The 24,212-nt window shown below is 44.0% G+C and overlaps 1 protein-coding gene across 9 annotated transcripts in view; it reads right to left on the reverse strand.

The window, feature by feature from the left end:
- The window catches only part of ARHGEF9 (Cdc42 guanine nucleotide exchange factor 9), a 239,427-nt gene that overhangs the window by 132,655 nt on the left and 82,560 nt on the right, over positions 1 to 24,212 (reverse strand). The window contains exon 1 of one of the 9 annotated variants that reach the window (XM_029996479.2): positions 284 to 389. The exons of 6 other annotated variants lie outside the window; for them this stretch is intronic. Coding sequence is in view for 2 of the 3 variants with exons in the window: in XM_041118919.1 (XP_040974853.1) it covers positions 19,904 to 19,996 (93 nt within the window). In the remaining variant the exon portion in view is untranslated. Of the gene's footprint in view, positions 1 to 283; positions 390 to 19,605; positions 19,997 to 24,212 lie in introns of those variants that run through there. 2 more of the 9 variants (XM_029996474.2, XM_041118919.1) reach the window with 2 other exon arrangements.

Consider the following 24,212-nt stretch of genomic DNA (forward strand, 5'->3'; position numbering starts at 1 on the left):
TTTCCCCCACAAACCCCCCCAGTTCACCCTATCGAAACCCACCTCCCCAGCTCCTGCCAAGCGCCGCTCCCCCCCTCCCACACCCCAACGCATGCACACCCTCCTTCCTTTCTTTTAATTTCTTCTTTTGCTCAGCAGTTTGGGAATGCAGAGTCCATAAAATGGCTACAGAGTGATCAATGGTTTCAAGGACAGGGAGTAAAGGAGGAGTCAGGAGATAGGACGGAGGCTTATTTCCCCATCAAAGTACTGCAATAAGAGGAAAAGAGAAAGACATAGCTACCTGAACTCACCATTCCTGATCCATCCCTTAGCCACTGCATCTTGCTTCTGATGATGTCCTTATTATCAGGGAGGGGAAAAAAAAAAAATCCCTACTGCCTGGCGAGAGCTGGCAGGAAAAAAAAAGAAGCCCCCCACCCCCACCCTAGCCTAGAGCTTTCAGTCAGACATCCCTCAGCCCGGCAATCCCGTGCCTGTCAAGAGCACGTTATTAGCAGCCTCCTCACTACCTGGGATTGTAGTTATTTATTTTAGTCACAGACTGAGGGATTTGAGGGGAGGGGGATGTCCTTTTTTTCCCTTGCCATGCTTTGAAACTCTGCAAGAGGGAAGGGGAGGGGAGGGATGGGGGACCTACAAGAACTTTGGGAGGGTCCCCACAGGCACTCAGCACCCCTGCCCTCCTGGCAGTGGCTGGTCACTCTCGCCCCCGGCACTACGGGACTTCCAAATCTGCAGAGCCAGCACATGCCTCCACGCTCAGCAAGGGGCTGGGGATTTTGCTGACGTTTGAAGGGCAGTAAGTTCTCACTCTGCTCTCCGCATGCAGGATAAGTCCCCTTCCCAGCAAAACAAAACCTCCCAGCTCAGAAAAGTGCTGCACCTGCCCATGGTTATCCTCCCCCCCACCAGCACCTGCACTCTGCTCCCCGCTAAAGATTTTAATCCCCCTGCCCATTCCCCTTGTTTTTTCCTGACTTTCTGGTCAGAGCAAGGAAACGACACCCCCCTGCACAGTTGGAAAAGACAAGACACTCGTTAAGCGTTCATCATCAATACGGCCACCCACCACGCCGGGGTAGATGAGATCAGTCAGTCTGGCACTGGTTAGGAGAGGCGGTGATAGCATATGGGATGTCCACAGCCAACTGGAAACAGGATTGAATCTTCCCGATTCCTCCAGCTGGGACACATATGTCAACATGGTTCTCCCCATGTTATGAAGGAGACATGGGAGATTGAAAGGAGTTGGCCAAGGCCCTTCAAAGACACTGCTGCGCTGCCACTGCAGCCCTCTGCCCATGCTTCTGGAGATGACTGCCCGCAGGAAGGGGCAGCTGGTCACAAGGACTGACACACACCTGAATACAGTCCAAATACCCCACCAATGTTCCCAATATCTCCTCTTCAGCAGCAGATGAAGTCTGCAGCTAGCTTCAGAAGCAGGAGAGGGCGGGTACAAATCGCAGAGGCAATGTGGGAAATGGCTGACGACCTGCTCTGGGCAGAGAAGCCCACAGCTAGGAAATACATACACTGGGTATGCTGGATATACTGGATCCATATACAAGGTATACAGCAAAACCTGTAGAATAGCTACAATCTCCTTTTATTACATTTGCAGAGGATTTAGTGTTGTGCTTGAATAGGTTTTTTTTCCATGCACTCCTGCCTCAAGGGCAGAAGGGCATTTGAATATCCTGCTCCTGACCTCCAGAGGAGTCAACATTTTTCCTGCAGCTGGAGATTTTGAGTCAGGAAACAACGCGCAGCTCCTCGTGACTGCCACTTTCTGCTAGTCCTGTGCCATTCAGCAGGATGCGCGAGGGATCAGAGCCTAGGTGTCTTCACTTATTTATTTAAATAGGACAGAACAAAAGTACAGGCAAGAGCAAAGGGATGCTGCCCAGCATCTTTGCATCACTTGGGCCCTTCGTAGCCTGCTCTAGTTACATCAAGCCATATTCCATCACCTTTTATATAGGCACTGACAGCCATCATTATTCCCTGAGATGGCCAACAAAAGAAAGAATCAGGAGGCAAATGCTTATAGATGTCTAGACTCTGGAATTCTGCCTAAGTTTCCAATGCTAAGTGACAGAAATGCCAGATAAGTTACTCACATCCAAAGGAGGACCCTGTTCTGAAAATCCCATCTCTGAAAACTGTTCTGGAATGCATGTATTGTCAATCTGGGTCTGCTCCCCACCTTCCCCACCAGGGAGAGCCCAATCTCCTACCACATGACATAGTGATGGACATGCCTTTGTGCAGCCTTGGTTTTCACAGAACTCGTAGGTACATCATCTGTTTGGGATGTCAGTCAGATCCAGTGCAACTTCAACTGATTCAGAAGCTGTAGGAGTTCAGAGAGCTGGGATGGAAAAACTGACAGACAGACATCCTGAATGCACGGGCATTGTTCCCTTCAGAAAACTGGACTAAAATTAAAAGAAGTGATCAGGTTATCTGTAATTGAAGGGTAAATGTTTTTCCTGTAAGGAAATATGACAGTTCTGCATTATTGTCAAGCACACACACAAATAACAGAAGAAACACCCTCTTAAGCACAAGATCATCTTTAAAACACTGCATCATTCCAGTAACTCCACTAACTTCAGTCAAAGTTAAACCCATCTTAACCTTGGCAGTGCAAATGGAGGGAGAAGTTGTCTGGCGCATCCCACCCCATTGCTCTAATTGGTAAAGTGGATCTGGAGGAGGAGGAGGACAGTTTTTGTTGAGGCTTGTTACGCACAAGCAGAAATTATACCGATTTCTCTCCTCCTGCTGTCAGCTGTTGATTAGGCCTGTCAATAAGGCTAATATTTCACTGTTTCACTTCCTATCCCTTGTTTACACTAAGCTGATTTGAGAAGTAAACCAAAGGTTGCCATGATAATTCTTGCTCCCTGCAAAGGCGACAAAAGGCAGCAAGGACCAGAGATTAGCCAAATCCCTGAATCGGCATCAGTCTGCACACAAATCCAATCTTGCCCAGATCAGTGGGGCAGTGATTCTCTCTGGCACATGCAGTCTCAGAAAGAACCCAGCTGCATTTCCCCTGCCAAGAAAATGCACCTCTGTTGCCTCACTCTCTATGCAAAGCATTTTGCAGCCAGCCAGTGGGCAGGGGACCAAACCCAGAGCCCCTGCCAGAGCACAATAAGAAGAGCCACCTGCGAGCTTCTCCACTGGAGCAACCCCACAATGGAGGAAAGTACCTGCCTTTCAGGAAAGGGCACTGTCTCTTGGCTCCTCTGCCACTGAATGGGGATGTTGCAACAAAGCGCGCATGAATGCACAGTGGGTAGCACTACCAGCACACACTGGCCACGTAGTATTTCAAAGGAGGCACTGGAGCTGCGAGTCATGCGTCACAGTACGGAGTAGTGCTATGGGCACTGCGCTGGTAGTAAAATCCATATTGTCTAAAGGGAAACAGAGGCAACTTTAAGTGTGTGGTATTTGGGTGCAGAGTTTGCACTGTAGGGTCCTGCCCTGTGATTTCGCTTACAAAAAATGTGATTTCTACTACCAATGATAGTGAATAATTCAATCTTCCTTGAAATAATTTGAGGAAATCCCTCTATTTCTAGAAAGGCACTGAAGACGTAGGCAACAGAAGAAGGTCCTTTTAGCTATCCCTTCCCTATCACTCCACTGGCTATGGAAGGTGAGGATGCGTCACAGCCGTGCATCAGCACATTTGGCATACTTCTGCAGGGGTGCACATCAGCTGGAGGTCTGCCAGAGTGGCCACGGAGTCCCTAGGGGTAACTCGCACACCTGAGACACCACAAAGCAGTGCCAAGTCCCGCTAGGGAGGCAGGGAATAGATTTTGCTTAGGTGAGCAGAGTTGGTCCTTGGTTTGTCTGGGGGATTGCTCCAGAATAAGTCCCCTGTAAGAACTCATATATTTCTCATAAATATCACAACATCCCATTCATTCTCAGCAGAGCTGTGGTCTGGTCACATTTTACCTGTCACATTCTAAAAGTCTCTTTCGCTACAGAATAAGGACCAAAACCAGCTGGTGTGTTTCAGCTTCAGATAGCTGCTTCTGGATCCCTGTTGCCTGCACAATCCCTTTTACCACACTTTTGGTCTGGATCAACCAACTTTGGGGATAATCCAGCCACTTGGTCTAAATCTGTACTGACTAATAAAACCTCTTGCAGTGTGGAGCATCCTTCCAACCCCTGAGGACTGGGGGGAAACTGTTCCCAGCTCACCACTGGATCATGCTTTCCCACTCAGCTCTGAAAGTCTCCACAGCCAAGCCCTTGACCTGCATTTGTGCTGCAGCAGCAGGCAGATCGCAGCCCCAGACTGCACACCCTGTGCCTGAAGCCTGAGAGGACCATCCCATGCATCTTCATATGCAGCAGCTGGGTACAGACAACATAATGCCAAATCACAGGTACATCTTCTCTTTGACAGTCCAGTCCAGTTTGGAGTCTACTGCTGACTGCCAAGTGACTGATATTCGTAATGTGTAATAACCTCGCAGGTGAGTAGAGATGGGAAGGAAGGGACAAAGTTTACCTGGAAACTGCTCTGTAGTAGCAGTTGTGACTGATATAAGGACTGTAGTTATTAGATTAATGCCACTTTTCCATGTGTATTTTTTTTCTCCTAATTACCTGCAGCTGGAGAGTGATTCAAAAGCAAAGCGAATGGATAGGAGCAGGACACTTACTACCTATCACATTGCACTGCTGAAAAAGCAAAAAGTAATCTCCATCCTTGTACCTCATCCAATACATTTGGAGTCATGTAAGTAACACACATGAGACTGTAACAAAACTCCCACTGCAATCTGCTGTCCGATCCAATATATGCAGACACCCACTCTGCTCTCCCACTGTTATTTACTATTATGCTGCAGTATCGCAGCGAAGCTTTTGGGTGCAGATCCCTAGTTTGAGACAGATCCAAAACACAACACTGAGATCCCAAACTTGATGGTTAATTTTCTTGCAACCTGTGAGAACAGTAAAGGAAGCACAGCAGCATTACAAGATTTTACCTGCTTCTAATCTCTTTTCTTCACTATATTACCACATCACCACTGAAATCTCCTTTAGATCTTCAAGGCCTCCTTTCTTTAATCCCACAACAAGAACACTGCTATGAACCACTCTCTGAATGTGGAAACTTTTTCCAAGATGCTTCTCTCCCTCCCCTGCTGCTGCCTTCACATGGGGATTTCTCTTCTTTTGGTTTTCACCCACTCTCTGTTTCCTCCCCAACTACGATGTTGACTGCAGGCATTGGAGAACAACCCCCAGTGAACGCCTCCCCATCGAAATTCCAGCCCTGAATTGCCTCATTCAAGTGAGAGCCTGCCAGTGCTCTTTGGAGAGCCCTGTCACACAATGGTTATTTCATTGCTGCAGAAGGCAGATGTTCTTCATTACATATTAGAGAGCACAAATATGTTCTTGTCTCTATTGAACTGCAAAGAAAAGGCACCAAATCCTACAGGTTAATTAATGAGAAAGGAGGGGAATTTGTCTAACCTCTACTAGGAATTATCCAGCCGGCTTTATAAACCAATCAGCCACACTACACAGCTACCTTCCTTCAGGAAAAAAACCCAAACCCTATGGAATACTTTCATAATGGCCCAGTGCCTCTCAGATTAACACAGCAATAATGCAGTGCTTCGGGCTCTTGCAAAGTATTATTATTATTTATGGTACATTACAAGATAGTTTGTTTGTTCTTTAATAGGAGATGACATATTCAGAAGCCCCAGATACAAATGTCCTCCTGAACTAACTCTGACACAAAGACAGTTTTAGTCATAAATTATAGGACTTGAACAAGTGCATAAAAATCATTTGCTCTGATGTAAGCGATCGGGATCTTGCTGCTTACAACAGAAAGGGAAAAAGATTACTGTCTCCCTCTTGCAGCTTCAAACCAAGGGCATAAGGTCTTCCCCTGACTTGCCCAAGGTTACACATCAAAACAGCGGCAGGGACAGACAGGGGAGCCCAAACTTGTCTCTCTCTGCTCCAAACCACTTCTCCAGTCCAGATCAGCTACATGTATGTACACTCTATATACTGGCACATTTTTCTAATTTAATATTCTAATTTAATTATGTATATTTGGCATTATTAATTATCTGGTATGTTTATATTTAGCAGTCACAGTGCAAACAGACACCAGTCTAGCTCCAGGCAGAGGTGCATATCACACACAGCTTGCTCCTATGGTAAAGGAGGTAAATGATGGAATGGGCCACAGCCATGCTGTGCACAGACTGTCCTTAAAAGACTTTTTGTTTGATTTTACTAACAAAATGACAGCTTCAATTTTTGAAAGGATGAAAACAAACTATAACTTTTATGAAAGCCCTGGTGGAAAACCACAGTTTGGAAACCTGTTTTTAAAAAGCAATATTTTTATTAAGTAAACTATTCAGTTCACAGCACAAGATCTCCCAGACACACAGACATTCCTCCCACCCCTCCATGCTGTCCTGCGGGATGGCCAGGGCAAGCCATAGCCTGGCCCCTGGGAAGGCAGCAAAACATCCAGTCCTGTACTTGCCTCCCTTACAGAACCTTTGCCAAGTTGCTTGGCTCCTTTGTCAAGTTGCCTCCATGGTTTGCATCTTGTTTACTATTCCTTTTTCCTTGTCACCCCTGTCTGACTGACAAGACGACGCATGCCTCAGCCCATTCGATTTGCTAATATCTTTCAACTTTTTCCAACAGTGGCATTTTTAAAACTCCCACACCTGCTTTAATTAAATCACGGCAGTCTGTTGCCAAGGAACATGCTCTGTTGCTAAGACCTCTGCTTTAGAGGCAAAAATTAATAACCTGCAGTCAAATTAAACTCTTGGGGTGATGAGGAAAGCACCCCAGTTCAGATCCCCAAGCCCGTTAAAAGTTTCTCCAGCATCCAAGTCTTCTTTATGTCTATCTGTAACTAGCACTGCCCTAGTTCTGCTTATTCAGGGAAAATCCTATGGAGATTAAAAAAAGGAGTAAACCTAAATTTGAAAAAGAAAGGGCTTTACAAGTAGCACAATGCTCATATATAAATTAATTTTGTTTGTGTACTTAGAGAGAGGTCTGCAGCCAAAAAAGAAATTTTTTAAGAAAAACTAAAGCTTAATGTTACTATTCACAAGCTGGGTGCCTTCAGACAAGGTATCCCAACCTGGTCCTACACCCACAAATATATACGCTAAACCCTGGAACAGAAATGCTTTTCCTTCCATTGAGACATCAAGACCAGCAGAAACCACAGCGGTGAGACGGCATGGTGTGATCCAGCCAAGGCAGAGCTCCCACTGAAGTCCATGGGATTACTGCTTGAATAACAATTTTACAGCTTGGCTCTCAATAAACAAAGCTACTGTACAGAAAGCGAGTAGATTTGTCTCCCAAGACCTCGCATCTCCATCAGGAAGGTGAAGGCTTAACGAGCAGGTCATATTTATAAGGTTATGGCCACAGTTCATCAAAATGCAGAGAGTGATGTGGAGAAGTCTTTCATATTCACTCGTCGCTCCTCTAGCTCTATTATTTAATACAAGCTGTGACCTGTGGCCCTGGATGCTGAGCTTAAGCAACTCAGTTCACAGCCATGTTTTCATGGCTTCAGGTAGTCTGAGTTACAAGTACGTGGTAAGACACCCTTAGCCAAGCAAGGTGCACAGAGAGGAGCACACACTGGAGTAGGGAGGGCTCCTGGAGCAGCCAAACCTCAGCCCTGCAAGTATGGGATGTCCAGTGACGGACACCCAGGACAAGGAGCGTTTTGACCATCTTCCCTAGGATGATGTATATGTATTCCTTACATGCACATTTTTCTAACGTGCCTGGGTCAGGCCAATCTCAAGGTTTCTTGTGCCTTCCTGCACATCTCCCTCTCTGCTTTCTCATGCCTGCCATCAGCTGTGCCAGCCAGGGCGCAGCTGGGCAAGTGAAACAGGCAGGGAAAGAAACAGCTGGGACCAGCCCCAACCTCACCAGGAGTACTTCTTGTCCTGGGCATCATCTGCAGCTAATATCAGCGTAAGGAAACCTCTTTGCTGAGTCCATTAACTGGAACTATTGACTTTCAGAGTCATGAAAACTACTCCTTCAATACTTCAGGCTGCTAAAGCATCATGAGGTTTCCCTTCTGAAAGAGTACTGCCTTAAGTCAACCACTGGAGTCAAAAGAAAGGCACAGAGACTCTCTCTTCGCCACCCACCATCCACAGAGGGATGTAAATTCACGTGATAAATAGTACTGCAGACCAAAGGTTGCAGCTCTTCAAACACACTGAGCGTGCAGCTTTCATCCCAGACTACTTTTCAAGACTCCTCCAAGTCCCACAGTCCCCTCATCAGACTATCATTGACACAGCCAGTCCACAGGTCTTCCCCACTGAACTCAATCTGCAAAGCAAAGTTTCAATCTTGTTTCATTTCAAAAGTATAGAAAATTCACTTTCTGACACTGCGCTTCTTAAAACTTCTATTCCTGTTCCCCTCCCTAAACCTACAACTCCTTGCTGGTATCCTTTGAAATTGTTAAAACTCATCTGCCTACAATAATTACTAACTCAGTGGTTTAATTCCAAATGAAATGAGATCCCTCTTGGGCTTGTTTTATTATTGCAGAGGAAACAGGCCATAGGCTCAAAGAGTCTCTGGCTTGCTAGGAAGAAAGCAGTAGGAAGGGGTATTGCTCTCCCGCTGCTCCCATGTCTTTCATTTCTGCATTGCCACACTGTATGTTATGCTGTATCAGTGCAGCGGGGTGTGCAGTACATGAGGAGACAGGCAGATCCAGGAGGAGCCAAAGGTTTCCCCATGGAAGCCATTTCACAGCAGGGATGCTCGACAGCAAATACAGGGTGTAAAACATGGACAAGGATCATCTAACACCTTCCATAGCATTTACAATTTTAGGTCATAAACCAACAGAAGTCTACAGAGGTCAAATCTCAGGAGCAGTTATAAAACTGTGGTCAAATAAATAAAGGGGTTAAAACCAGCTATAGTACTGCCTGGAAAGCCTTTCAGTAGAAAAGCAATTCCTTTATTAAACGCACATCCCCACATGCATATGAAGCCATAAATATGTAGCATTCTCTCCCTCTAGTGGCTGGAGGCTTAGAAATTAAGAGGATGGAAAATGACCCTGCAGTTCCTGGAAACAAAGGGAGTTGTCCCCGTCTGTCTGTCCCCCAAAACCCCCAGGGAGCCAGCAATCACCCCAGCAGGTACTAAGGCCAGAAAAGGTATTACGTCCTTTGCAACAGTCACTCCCCATCAGCACTACGCAGAATAGGATGCAACGAGCTGGTATCTAAAATTCAGCCTGCTTTCACTAGATGCCTACGGGTTATTGCGCCCGAGTCACTTACCTACATGCTTTGCCTGTGTGCATTTTTCTTCTCCACAATGTTCCACTTAATGAGACTAGTACTTGTTAATGCACCATTGCCAAGAACATACAAGAGCGACTCCATACTTATTCTCACTGTGTCATCCCACACCAGTCAGTCTGCCAGGTCTGCTCACACCTTACAATGTCAGCGTGCTTGTAGTAAAGCACGAGGCATAAAAAAAAAGTCATCCTGAGATGGTCTGACTGCACAAAGAGAGCACTAGTGAGACAAACCAAATCTATAACTTGAGATGATATAATACGAGAGCTCCACAATAAACTGTTTCTGTTTATTGTTAGTTATACTAACACTATCTTAGTGTTAGTATTGCTCAAGATTTTTAAAGATCACAAAATACCAAGCTTTGTACCACACTTCAGGTTCCCAGATCTGGTTACATGGTTTCTCTATTTATAGTAGTGCTGGGACTTGTTTTCACATAAGCTTTCTGCCACTTAACCCATCCTCTAAGGATAACTAGCATGGTATATGACCTTCATTTTAAATAAATGTAGCATTGTTTAGAAGGACAGCATTCTTGGAAGTAAGACAACACAGCAATACCAGCTCAAGACAGCTCCTTTGAATAACTGCAATACAACTCTACCATTTAATTTATTTTAGCTAAAAAAAAAAAAAAAAAAGTCACACTCATTAATGGGCATCATTACAACAGCACAAATTATATGTGTGTGGGTACGAATGCTGGATGAATATTTTCAACAACAGCAAAAATGTTCTTATAAAAGGCTAGAGAAAAAGGAATAAAGAGGTGAGGCATGCTATCGAATTGAGTTGGTGTTTTGATTCAAAGATAACAGTTGCAAATACTCTTTGTAGTTTTCCAGGCTTGCATGCCAATCAGAAGCATATCTGAGTCTTTTCAACAGCCTTGGGAAAAGAGGGTGAGTTTGAAGTGGGAAGGTCTCAAGCTTTGCACACATTTGCACAACCAGGAAAAAAACATCCAGAAGGAAAACCTGTTTTGAACTCGCCTAGGAAAGGTTCATAGAGCTCCCCAAAACCCCTCTGGTTCTCTGACCATTATCTCAGCCACTTCTCTCCCATTGCCCTTAAGGAGATGTACTGTGACAAGCCTGGCAGAGGCTTTTGCGAGATCAGTCTCGTTGTATGACCATAATCATTTAAGTGTTGATTTTTGAAGAAGTGGATGCAAACCAGAATACATTCATCCAAGGAGATGCCCATAAGAACCAATGAGGCAGGCAGATGTTAAGAACCACATTTATGCCAAAATCCCATTAAACCATATTTAATCCAAATCCCATTAAACTGCCCCAGCTTTTTCCTGCCTGTCCTTCCCAGCTACTCATGATTCATGAGAGTCAGGTCCACCCTTTGCCGTCCAAAACTGTCCTTTGCCATTTGGTACTTTGATTGGCAGTGAAGCTTATAATCAGGTCCCAAATGTGCCACAACATCACTGCTGAGTACAAGGGATTATACAGAGGTAAAGACTTTAAGAGCCCATGTGATATGAAGTCAGAACACCACCTATCGCCTTCTGGAGTGCTAAATATACCCGTATTTTACTATATACTTGTCTGCTTAGCTATCTCAAGAGCAGTCTGTATCAGTCCCTAAAGAAGGCAGTTTGCTATTTATATGTAATGTGCTTAGCAATTTTTGTCACTAAAGTTGCATAGATATATTCTACATGGGGCTTTTCATCCTTATAAACTTCAACATGGGAAAAAATCTATGCTACAAACTAATCTTCACAGGTTCTTAGAAAGGGATGTTGTCAGGCGGGATGAGTGTCCTAACGCCTCTGAGAGTGTAATTCCTGTACACTGACAATTTTAACAATGTTTAGAATATGGCATGAGAATTAAGGTATACAGGCAGCCATTGAAAATTTTCCTGTATTGCCCCTACAAGAATGGTAGATTTTTGTGTTTTACCCTAGATTTTCACAAAATAAAGATGTACATAGAGTCCCTCAAGAAAGAAATATGCAAGATTACTTGCATAAGCCAGGTGAGACTGCAAGACCATCTTTTCAAATTTTTCCCCAAATCTAAAGCTTCTGGAAACACAGCAAGCAGACACATTGACTCAGATGGCTAGAGACAATCACTGAGACTCCTTAAAATCTCAACTGTGAAAAAACAAGATAGAATCAAAGGCACAGTGCTAAAATAAATGCTGGGTGTGTGGCCCTTGCTTGCTTAAACTCTCTGCCAGATGGGACCTATAATGGCATTTGAAATACATGAAATGCACAACATGGTTCAACCAAGCTGCACCGGAGGCTATAAATGCAGCCAGAAAATTCCTCTTGAGTGTGCTGAACCAAGCAGTCTGCTTGCCATTTACCACCTGGATCTTGCTGGGGTATTTTTTTTGAAGGGGGTGGGTCTGAAATGTACAGGATTGTTTATAAAGCATAATTTTTCTTAATTAAACCATGTTGTGAAAATATAAAAATAGCCTTTTGGGCATAGCAGTCTAACTACGGAGGCATCACAAAAATATTCCTGTGTGAAGTGAAAAGGTGTGAAATATATGTTCTTAAAAAGAAACGTGTGGCTTATGTTTTACTCTGCTTCCACTATGCAGCCATATGTTGGCTGCTGTGTTGTATTAATAAACTCAGTGCTCTGCCATTATCCTACTTTGTGTCTGGATAAGCACGACTGGTGCACAGTTTTGGGTACATAAATACTTAATGCTGATACCTTCAGTGGATAGTAACGCTCAGGTGTCAGCTCTGCCATAAAGGGAATTTGATTAAGTCTCCCGCAAACCGCTCTATTAAGAACATACTGATCCCACGCAATTCACAAATAGGAAGAAGGGAGGGGCTTCCTCTGTGTCTCTAAATGGCTCTAATCTCTCACTGATATATGGGCCTTTTCATTATAAAGACACATAAAAACCATACAGAATTTCCTCCAGCTTTGAATCCAGCCACATCTTGGGTACAACGTCCCCGTCCCAGCTCCCAGTTGGCATAAAGCAACACGAACATGGAAAGCAACCTGAGAGGTGCATCTCACTGGCAAACAGCAGCTAATGACTCACATACTAGGCACTGCATAATTACTTAAGCAATTTCTTCTTTCAAAGTAAAATGTCCATGTTACATGGTAGCTCACTGCTAAAGTTTCTGGCACAAAGATGCTTTCACTTGCAGCTGCATAACCTTAGTTACTCTGGTCGTACATCAAAAATGTCAGCCAGTGGATCAATATTACACATGAACTCAGTAGGCAAATAGGTTTTGCAACATTTTCGTACCTTCTTTGGGACTAACTATATTTAAAAGAGGTCTTCACAGCACTCTGACATACCTAGTCTAGTTACAAACTTGCCAAATGGGAAGCGGAGATGCATCAGCGAGGAGTTCTTCCTTGCCTGCCCACAGAAGTGGATCAGATTTTCAGGCAATAACTTCTCAAAAACACTGACCACAGTGATTTAAAGCTAGTTTGAGCGCATGATGCAGTCCTGGCGCATGTACTCTCCCAAGGATGGCAAAACCTTGTGTCACTGGGCGTACTGTTACCTATTTACCCAAAGTCTGGGGCTGTGACCTAGTTTTACCTAAATATATATACTCTTTACATGGAGATAAAATGCATATTGCTTGAAGTCATTACAGGATGATATAAATTGCTAGGTTTTGGTTAAGAATCTTTCCTTGGTGGTAAAACAATCAGCCTCTTCTTCATGTCCAGTCACTACACATGTTGGAGAGAATATGACTTATTACAAAAGGTGGGGAATTTAACAGAGATATTGATATGCCATGAGAGCCCTGTGTGCATGCTTAGTGTCTGGGGGGCACAAGAGATGTTTGATCCTTTCTTGGATGAAGTATACTGAATAACTTCAATTTCCCTCCTGTTCTCTCTGAAAATGACAACGCATTTGTCCCAGCTGGACCAGCAAGGACAGAATGCTGTCGTAACATCCTTCTAATCACATTTCTTGTGACCAAGTGACATGAATTTGTCCTAGACTAGAAACAAAATTGTTATCTTCTACAAGGAGAGAAATTCTGCTCAGGTTTATTTGGTTGCATTTCCTCCAAAACATTTCCCGAGTTTTTTGAGCCTGCAAAACTTTACTGGAAACCAAAGAAAAATTGGATTTCGGCACAGATTCCCAGAATTGCTGCTCATTACAGAACTTTTTTGTTAAATGATTTGCTTTGATACCTACAGATCCAGCTGGAAACCAGAAAACCATTTCGCTGGGTACTTCAACAACAGGAAGGCCGCATTTTCAGGAGGGACCAGCACTGAGTGATTATTCATCAGGAGACTTATCTTTTCTCTGAATCCCCAGCAGTAACCTAGACTTTGCCCTCTGACTTTGAGGATTTAAAAGAAAAACAATGGGAAACCTCTTTAAAAAAATCAATTAACTCCACTAAAAAACACCAACAAAAAATGGAATAAGCACTTCTTGCCTTGTATGCATCACATTAAGAATAGCAAGCCTGGATTTGACATATTTAGGCACCACAGTATATCTGCTCGATCTTTCTGGTCTGCCAGTTGTTATTCCATTCATAGCTTGCACTCTTTCATTTCTTACATGATGCTCAGGCTCTATTTTCTGATGATACATAAACCTCCTAGTATCATTTTGGCCCTGGTGGCTATGAAAATTGCATGAAGACAGAAAATGGCTCATTATGATCTCCCCCCGCCCCGCCCCAAGTTTTTTCTTTTTCTTCCTCCCACCCATGCCCCCATTTTTCTTGTATTTCAATGTTATTTTTAACATTTAATAACAGCTCTGGTCCCCCATCCCAGATGGGGCCAACTCCTGTGATACCCCAGGCATTCTCTGCTGCTCCTATTGACTTCAAGCCTACATAAAACAGACCGAGCAATAGGGCTGAGCTCTAGTGACTCTTAAGTATTCACTTTTTTGTAATATTCTTAATGCTGAATCTTGTAAGACCTCAAATTATTTTACACTCATTTACAGGAATTATATACAATATTCACTGTCTCTTTCACTGAAATGGAGCTAGTTGTTGAAGGCAGCCATTATTTGACAGCCCACAGAAATACCGTACAATAGATTAAGCCCCAAAGTAAAGAACACTCAAATGCACGTTGTACCATAGCCATCGTAGAGCTGATCAGAAGATTGTGGCTTCTGCACAGAATGCTCACAGATATTAAAACAGGCTTAGGTTGTGGAGGGTTTATACTTGGTTTGGGTTTTTTTTTTTAAACAAGTTTTCTGAAGAAAATTTTCAGTTTCAGCTAAAACCTAAAAGCTAAGTGTCTCGACAGAGACACTTGATTACAGTTCACAGCCTTAAAACTTTCTGATTTTTCTTATTGAGCCTTCACCCTCAAAAAGAAGGGAAAAACTTCCAGGTAGCAGAATGAACACATAAATTGGTTGTAAATCTAGTTTTCTGACCAAAACCCACAGTCTCAATGGAAAATATTCAAACAGCCCTTAACGAAACTGTTCAGCATAAGCCTAGATGCACACTGGTCCATCACTGCTGTGTTAGTCATTATGAATAAACAGGAGAAAATGGGGAAATGTGTTATTGGACATTGCAGTCCTACTGGCTCCAACAGGAGTTTTACATTTGGATTTATTGCAAAACCCCAAAATGTTACATTGCTGTTGTGCTCATTCAGTGGCTCTTGGCTTAATGATACAGGATGGGCAATGGTGCCAGCAGGGACATTCCCCAGGGGAATACACACGAGCAGGACTCAAAAAATCCCTGGTAATCTCACACAGCTCTGCAGTTAGCATGTGGGAGCTTCATGCTGGCCCCATTTCTCTTGGAGGTCTCAAGTAACTCGACCAAGCCTAGGTGCACCACAGGAGTGCAAGGGAAATTGAAAACTAGTCCCTTCTCGACCATCCTGGATGCAATGAGCAATCCTGGTTCATTCCTGTCTACTGCTCCACCAGGGACAAGGCAGTGCCCTGCAGTGCTGCCACTGGGGAGCTGCTATTCGCTGCAAACACCCTTAATTTCAAAACCTTTCCCCAAGCATGAGGATGAGAGCACACCAGGCTGATAAACAACGAAGTGCAGCAAGCTCTGGCAGCCCTGCAGTTCCCTCAGCAGGAAGCAGCTCCTCCTGCAAGCTTTCCCTATAAAGCATACAGGGTTTAGTAATACCTTCAAATATCTACAGAGCTCATTGACAAGGAGTTATCCTTGGTGATCACAGGAGGACTGTGGGTCTGACCTGCCTGGGGAAGCCAAGGTACACTGCAATAACTCCATAAGAAACAGCTAATGCTCTATGACTAGAGCTGTTTCTGAGTATGTTGATAGGAACAACAGGGCAATTTATCCTTGATGAAATTACTTTTTTTTTTTGTCCACTTGCTTTATTTGTTCCCTCAAGGAGATTAGTGCTTTCTTGAGTTTAGGAAGTCTATTGAACCCTGAAAAATCAGTGTATGTGAAGCTTGCTGGAAAACTACCTCTGGTATGTTCATACAGTACACTACATTGATTATGTTGCATACACAGTCTTTCAGCACATTAAATTGCTTCTCCCTGAAAGCTCTTCTCCCACTGAGTCTGCTAATTGTTTCTGCTTTTAAAAGTTATTAGTGACTTTAGAGTTGGGTATAGATGCTGGTTTAACAACCCCCAAGACTTCAAAACAGGTATCAGATAAGTATAGGCAACAAAAGCCTTGCTGCACCAGTCATTAAAAATTACTTAGAGAGACCACCCCACAAAAAAAAGGAAAGCATTGGTCCATTCCTTATCCTCCCATGACACTGCCATAATAAGGCCAACTTCTGCCCCAAGGTAGGACCTCATCCAGCTCCTCCTGAGAGCAAACCAGCTCCTCGCTGACACAAGGACACCATGTACAGTGCTCCTGGACATGGAGATGGACAAGTCTGTGCCCTCAGAGCACTTTCAGTTGCCATCTGTGCACAGATATTGGTACCTGGGCAATTGGACAGGAGGCACTAACACTGCCCATGACAGAGGAGTTGCTAAAAAGGCACAATTCCCTGTCAGCCTTCCCTCCTCACCAGCAAGCTGGGCAGGACAGACAGTAATTTAGAATGAACTCATTTCTCAGTGCAAGCCCCCTGAGCCATCTGTCCCACCCCCAGTTATCATTTCCAAGAATAAATCACCATTTCTTTACCCTTTTAGAAGCACACTTTTCTTTAGCAGCGTGCTGACCAACACACCCCATTCCCCACCTGCCCAAGCTGCAGCAATTGTGTGACACCAAGCTGAAAGCTACTGCTTCCTTTCCTTTACAGTGTACAGTGGGAAGACCTCACTTTCATTCCTCGTCTAGACCCCCTGCTCTCTCTCCAAAGCCATTCAGCAAAAGCTGAACATTTAGTGTCAAGCTTCAATGTTACAGAAGTACTTTCAGGCTGAAAACATGTCCCGCAGTATCACTTCCAGACTCTGAGCCAAGCTTTGGGAATCCCAAACCATCCCTGATTCTCCCTGCTTCTCCCACTCTTACCTGTCTCTTCAAGCTGCACTTTCAGAGATGAGAGATGCTGTTCCATTTAACAAGGCACATTCTAAGAAATCAACAAATACTTTTCCTTCAACAAGACTCTTGCTCTTATTCCCAGATGCGCATTCATGTACATCTACCATCTGCTTTGGAAATCCCATTTGAAACTGCACACCACAACATTTTTAAGACTCATGAACTGATATACTGGGAGGGAGAGAAGAAAAAAGAAAGGTGCCTGAATGCCTTTGAGATGATGAAACAGCAGGACAAATACCCCCAAATGCAAAAATTTCTCCAGTTCAAACAGTAATTGAAAAATATTTAATATTTCCTTCGTGTCTGTTCTAAAATAAGAAGTGCCCTGGGAAGGCATGACCATGAAAAATGTTTCCCCCCACAGTTCTCTGAAGCATCCTCTCTAAAAAGCTAACACCACGCAAATCTGAATGCAGCCTCTATGCCGTGGGCGATGCCAACTGCTACTGCGCACCAGACTGGGCTGTCCCCACGCAGTGACTCAAAGCAGCGGTTCTCAGTTGGGTTAGCTGAGAAACCTCAGGCAGATGAACAAAGAGGTGCTCCAACCACCCAGACCTCCAGAGAGCTGGCAGCAAGGTCAAGAGCCAGAAAAGGATATGTACGCTCACACTTCTATGCTAACCTTCAGCTCTTCTGTATGAGGATGTAAGCCAACATGAAAAGCATTTCATCCCACATACACCTCCATGTAAGCACCTGGCACAAGGCACTGTCAGCAAAAGGGCACTGGGGGAAGGTGGCTGTGGTTTGCCTGTTTTGCTCACACAGTAAATGACAGCATTTCTGAAAAGGAAGGCTTTAACTTTTAAAACCAGCCTCCACTTTTTATAGAAGTAATTGAATTTAAATACAGCTGCAGTGTCCTTCTATTCCAGAAAGCCAAACATAGGCCAAGCTCAGCCCGAAATGCCATGTCAACACAATGAAAACCCAAACAAGTTTGAAGCATCAGCAGCCTGTGGTTTATCAGGTGAACATGAGGAGGACAGGAAAAGCTATCCACCAGTTTTCTGCTGAGTACAAAGCTCAGATATCTCTTGAATGAGAATCCCACATTGCAAAGAAAATACCTTCATTTCAAACCAAAGGGGCTCTAAAAGGTGTCACATCTTTCACTTCAAATTATTTTTCCAGACATCAGTGATTTCTAAAGATCTGCATTGCTAAAGAGTGAACTCATTTCATTTTTAACCCTGAAACTGGAGCACTGGCTATCTGCACGCTGTGCTCCCTCCAAGCGGTGCCTCAGGACAAGGTGCAGGCACTCTCTCACACTGCTGAGCGCCCAAAGCAATGGCAGCAAACAGCAGGTTTCTTGGCAAGACCGGGTGCATGCCAGAGAAAGGAGCCTCCAACTGGCAAACATCAGCAAATCTCCTAATCTGTGCAGTAAGAGGAGAAGAATCATTCTCAGATGTTTGCACACACACCCCAAGATGATTACAAATGTGTAAAATACCTCATTTTTCAGGGGGAAAAGGCAAGAGAAGAAGGGTTTACTGAATCAGGCCCTTGGGGGTGTATTGTACTGATGCTTCCTTCACGCATAATATTAGCAGCCATCGTCCTAAAAATCAAAGCACTGATACATTCTTACACAGAAAGGAAAGCAGGTAAACAAAGGAACATGTGCGGGCATTTTCCTCTGCTAGTCATGTCTTTCATCTGCCCACCCTGAGCTAAGTTCAATTACTTTTTTTTAATATCAAATAATTAATTCAACTGAACTGACTAAAAGTTAAAATGACACATAAAACATAAAAGCCATTAAATGCTTTCCAGATACAGTTTAGCTCTCTCATTTTGCTTTTCATTAGTCTCTTATGCATCGATTAAGCCCATCTCACTGTGTTTGCTATTGAAATCAGGCTGCCAGATCCTTGGAGCAAGAGCAGGGGCTCTTTTAAACAGCCAAAGATTTTGTGGCATTTAGCTAGATGGTTTTGGTATTCATGGCATTATGACCAACCCAGTAAAGCAGACTTCAAAGTATTCAACACTTAAAATCAAACACACATTTTAGAACTTTTGGGTTTGGGGCCTGTGTAGTAAATGTAATATTAATAATACACTTCAGTTACTGATATGCGAAGATATATTGCTAACATCAAGAGAACTGATGCCAGCACAACAAGTGCAAGGAAATAATTAGCATTTAATATTTCATCAAAATGTTTAATTTTTAAACACTGAAGTTGTCAGAGGTTTTTTTTTTTTTATTATTAGTTTTAATTATTTAGCTGGTTTTACAGCATCTTTGAGAATTTCTTTCAGTGCCTCAGATGGCTCCGATGCCAACTGCTCACCAAATGATGCCACACACGTTGTTTTTCAAGATGGCTGCTATCAGCAAGCTTTTTAATTAAAAACTCTGGTCCTGACTGTCACTCGTGTTTTATTCATGAGGAGAACCATCTTCCCCTGAGCTTACACACTCCTGGGAGAGACCAAGCCCTTCTTCCAGGTGTCTCAAGGCAGTGATGAGGCAAACGTGGCTCTTCCACACCTGACCTCGACTTCACTGACACTTTGGGTTTGATGCCTCTCTGCAAATAGGCAGCAGTTACCTAAACATTCAAGCACTGCTCCCAGTAAAGAATCATCCTTATGGACCACACAGCCAGCCCCGGTGGAGAGACATGCCCACCCTATCTCCCTCACAGCCCTAGTGTTCCAGTCCCACCAGTCCCTCTGCAACCAAGGGCAGCCCCAGTCACATCCCATCAGCTCTGGGAAAAGTAAGTCCAACATCATGCCTTGCTTTCCTTCCCTTAACCCAAGGACAACCCATCCTTCCTTCCACACAGAGGTTGCCATGTCTTTCTCCACCTCACCAATGGCCAGAGGAAGGCAGACGCAAAGCACTGCTTGCTCCTCTCTTTCCCCAGCAACATCACAGCTTTGGGAGAACAAAGCAGAGTTGATTTTGACCTGTGTCTCACTGACAAAATCACCAGCTAAAGGCTTTTTTTAACTGGTGATGTTAAAATGTAGAAGGAGCATGCTTGTCTGCCAGGTCCCAGGTGGAGTTGCAGAGTGGCAGCTAGAAGGATCATCCGTTCCCTGTAATCAGAGCAACATTGCTATGGATGTCACTCAGGGAATAAACATGAACCTCTGCAATCCATTTTTATACTCGCTTCCCCGTCTCTAATCTAGCTTTAAGCATCCTGAATACAATGGGATGCAAAGCGTTAGGACAAGACACACTGTCAAATCCTGGATAAATATCCTGCCAAAATTCTGACTTGTAGAATTGAGCCTCTACTGAAACCATCTCAGGATCTGCTTTTTTACATGACTATCTGTATCATGCCCAGGGAAGGCATGGAAAGTAACTCCCAAACAGTCTGTCACTAAGATTAAATACATAGCTGAATATTTTTAATCCCTCTCATGCTGCCACTTCCATAACCACCTATTTCAATGCCTCCCCACACCAAGGGCTGGTGATGCAAGAGCTCATCAGGGTTTTCAGAGCCAGCTGTACAGACCAGTCATCAGTTCAGCTGGAAACAAGGACATTCAATCGGATTTTTGTTTTCCCAGCTTCTAAGAAATAGATGGGGGGAGCTAATATTAGCTCTTCCAGGAATAGTTAGGTGGCTAAAAAGAGAAGAAAGGTGATAAAATAGACTGTCTGCAGCAGCTGCAGGAGAGGTTTTATTCCTCCAGCCCGTCTGTTGTTATCCCCAACAGCCTCTGCCTTTTGTTGTCACTTGACGGAAGACCTGAATAAAACCCTTGGGTCAGCTCTGTGACACCTACTGTCCAAGGGCAATAGGATTAAACGTGTGTCAGCTAAAACTGATCACACTGGTAGGTTTGGGCCTTCTGCAAATATATGTCAGTTGATAAGGAAGGAAGAACCTCCGGTCAGCTCAAGCAGCTCTTCCTATCCACTTTAATAAAGACAATACATCACTGCATGCCCAGGTGGTGAACAAGAATGTGAAACACTTTGCATTCCCATGAAAGCCCTCACTGTAAAAACCCAAGGGGCTTTAGAGAACTGAACATGTATTTTGCAGATGCCTGCTGGGGAGATGCTACCCAAAGAGACAAAGGTGGTTTTGACCCAAATCACAGCAGCCCACACATAGCTGGAGTAGGACCCTGAGCTCCAGTGTCGTCTCTGTGCAACCAGGGTGTGTTTATCACACATTCAGGCTCCTGCCTGAAGTCCCCTTTTCCTCATTTCTGATCCCAACACACAGTATTGAACATGGGATCCCTGGGATCAAATGAATGCTACCCTTTCTGTGCATCAATATTCCAAATCTCTTTCAAATAAAACTTTTTAAATGCTAAATCACCTGATGGCTCAGCGTTCACTCTTTGTTCACCCTGCCCAGGAGAGAGAAAGACCCTACTCTGCAACTAATGGAAATGAAGTGGGTTAAGTCCTGCCTTGCAAAAGCCCTGCTACAACTAAGTTAGAGGATCAAAAGCCATGAGTTAAAATTCCTCCTGGATGTTTCACTTTCAGCAAGTTGGATAACAGTGGGGAACTGCATAATTTGTTTCCATTTTCATGACTGCATTCTGCCTTTTTTGGGTCACCACCAGGCCTGGCTTTAATGGCTTGCAAATTACACACAGAAACAGTCATAAACTATACTGAAGTACTAAAGGACTTTTCTCCACCCTTCTCAGAAACAAAGACTTGACATGTTGCTGCCTTATTAAGCCTATCGTGAATGTGGCTGCTTGGATGACTATGATTACAGGAATTTAGTAGGGTCTTTTCTTTTGTTTTATAAGCTAAAAAAATAGGGAACTGGAAGAAATGGAAAATAAAAGACCACTAGACACAAAAAAGGTTTCCAGGAACCACATGAGAGAGTATGAAGAATTGCTGTTTGTGGAATCACATGTTCTGGATAGGGTTAACAGTGCTGGACAGTTATTAAGCAAAGAACATCCAACAAGCAACAGGGCTACAAGGAAGATGCGTGGGAACCACATTATATCCTGTAGCCTCTTGAATGGTGTAACTTGCTTTGAGCTGAAGGGAAGGTAAGGTACTGACAGTTCCCAGAAACAGACCCAGACCACCCCTGTCCTGGGCTCCAACACACCTAGAGCATGATTTTCCCAGCAATGCACCCCAGAGTCATCTTTGACTCCCATCGAGTAACATCCTTCCAGTGCTCTGTGAGCCAAGAACAAACCTCCCAAATCCATGCTGGGTGAAGGTGGCAGCCGAATTGAATTTTGCCTTTAGAAGCACTCCACTGACCGCTGTGCAAATCTCAGCTTAGAGGTGTGCTCTGGGGGCTGTGCATCTTGGCCCAGGGCACAATCCATCCACTCGTTTGTAGAGACAGCCCAGCAGTGGACATGCTCTATCCTATATATGTGCTCACACAGGATACCATGAGAGGAACGTCTACAATGCTCTGAACAAGGTGGACTTACTCCATAGCATAGACTGAACTTCTGAAGGTCCTCAACAGGAGACCTCAACGCTGTGTCCCTCATTCCCCCAAAAGTGACCAAGGAAGGCAACACCCCAGAGCGGAACACGGACACCACCTTCCAAAAAACATACCAACAACCACAGAAGCAGCTTCCAGTGCCTCACCATTAATTTATTTAGTGTAACCAGAACATCAGCTATGTGATGCAGTCCTGATGTCAGCCATAAGAACAGCAGAGAGGCTATGGCAGACAATCCTGACATTTGGGGAAAGGCAGATTTGTTACATGAACAGAAGCTTGGTTTCACTCATTTTTGTATTCCTGAAAACTGCACAATTCTGCAATGGAAGGACACAGATTTTGCCAGCTGAGCCCCAAAATCCAAAGCCAGCTTCTGCCCCAATTTCTGCATAATCATCATATGTAGACAGGGAATGTCTGCCTGCACAGGTATAAAAGCTAAAAGCTATTATAGAGTTAAACAGCTTCTTGAGTTGTACTTTTTCATTGCCAATTTGGGCAGCTGAGAACAAATAATGGCTCATCACTGCTGTATTTTCCCTGCAATGGGAGAAGGCCTGGGAATCCCACAAGGAATGTGTGGATCTGATCCTGTGATGAGTGTCTGTTTTGGATCAGCAACCAGCAAGGTACCTTGGTGCCCTGTGTGCACACCGCTCCTCCAGACAACCCTCTGCATCTATTAGCAGCAGATGCTGCTAATAAACAAGGAGAAGCCAAGCTACCAGCTCGCTGCTATTTTTGGATTAGAAGCCTGTTTTGAAAGCAAAGGAAATTTCCAGCTTTCACAAAGGCCTTTAACCTTCTTTATGTGGGAAACTACCTGCTGTATATTCCCACCAGGCATATACTCACATACAGATTCTTTAAATTACCTGAAATGCTATTAGCTTAATTTCCAAATCAGAAGCTAAAGCACGCTGCCAGAAGAGAGAAAAGAGGTTATAAATTAACATTAGCCACAAGTGTAACATAAACCCAACCCTATGCTGCTGAGCTGGTGAGAGACAGATGAGCCATCAGTTGTTCATACAGAAGGGCACTGAGCAGTGAAGGAAAATCCATTTTCCTGTGCCACTGGAGGCTCTCAGAGCTAAGCCACACACTCTTGAGATCTGGGCAAGGAGCATTCACACAGTCCATGCCATGACAGTCCTGTGGAAGCAATAAGCTCAGGAAAGCAGCAGTGCTAAGGGTCAAAAAACCCAAAATCTTGCGTCTTTACAGACAGATTTGCAAGAAAACAGTGAGCTCCCTTTCCACTGCAAGATATCACATAGTGTAACACCAAAATAAGCACTTCTGTCGCAATCCTCAGGGTCAAAAAAAAAAAAGTCACCGCAGATTGAAGTTGAAGGAAGACAGTGGGATTATTCCTGTGACAAATACAGCACCTTGTCTTGTATTGCAACTAGCCCTGACACTTTTCTCTGACTAATCCGTATAATAGATATAAAGGGGCCTCAAGCAAAACCACAGATCCTTAGTAACTCTTTGCTTCAAAATCGAGGTCTCAGTTTGGTTACTCAAGACTTTTATTAGCACTGGGTGCTCCCAGCAGAATTCTGCCAGCACTCAAATCTCTGCATGTGGATCTCAAGGTATGAAGGGTTTTGAAGCCTGGCTCAAGTCACCGATCACCTACAAGTCATAGATTCATCAAATGTTAGCTTTTAATTCCTTTGTATCAAGTGTCAGCAGTCTGCATGTGTCCAACATGAGCAAAACTGGAGGCAGAGGAGCACGGGACTGAGATACACGAGCCAAATGCAACACAAAAGCTCCAGCTCAAAGGCCAGTTTAAACAAAGAACGCAAAACTAACATGTTCCTTT

This window comes from Aquila chrysaetos, chromosome 21, assembly GCF_900496995.4.
Source record: "Aquila chrysaetos chrysaetos chromosome 21, bAquChr1.4, whole genome shotgun sequence".
Taxonomy (NCBI): domain Eukaryota; kingdom Metazoa; phylum Chordata; class Aves; order Accipitriformes; family Accipitridae; genus Aquila; species Aquila chrysaetos.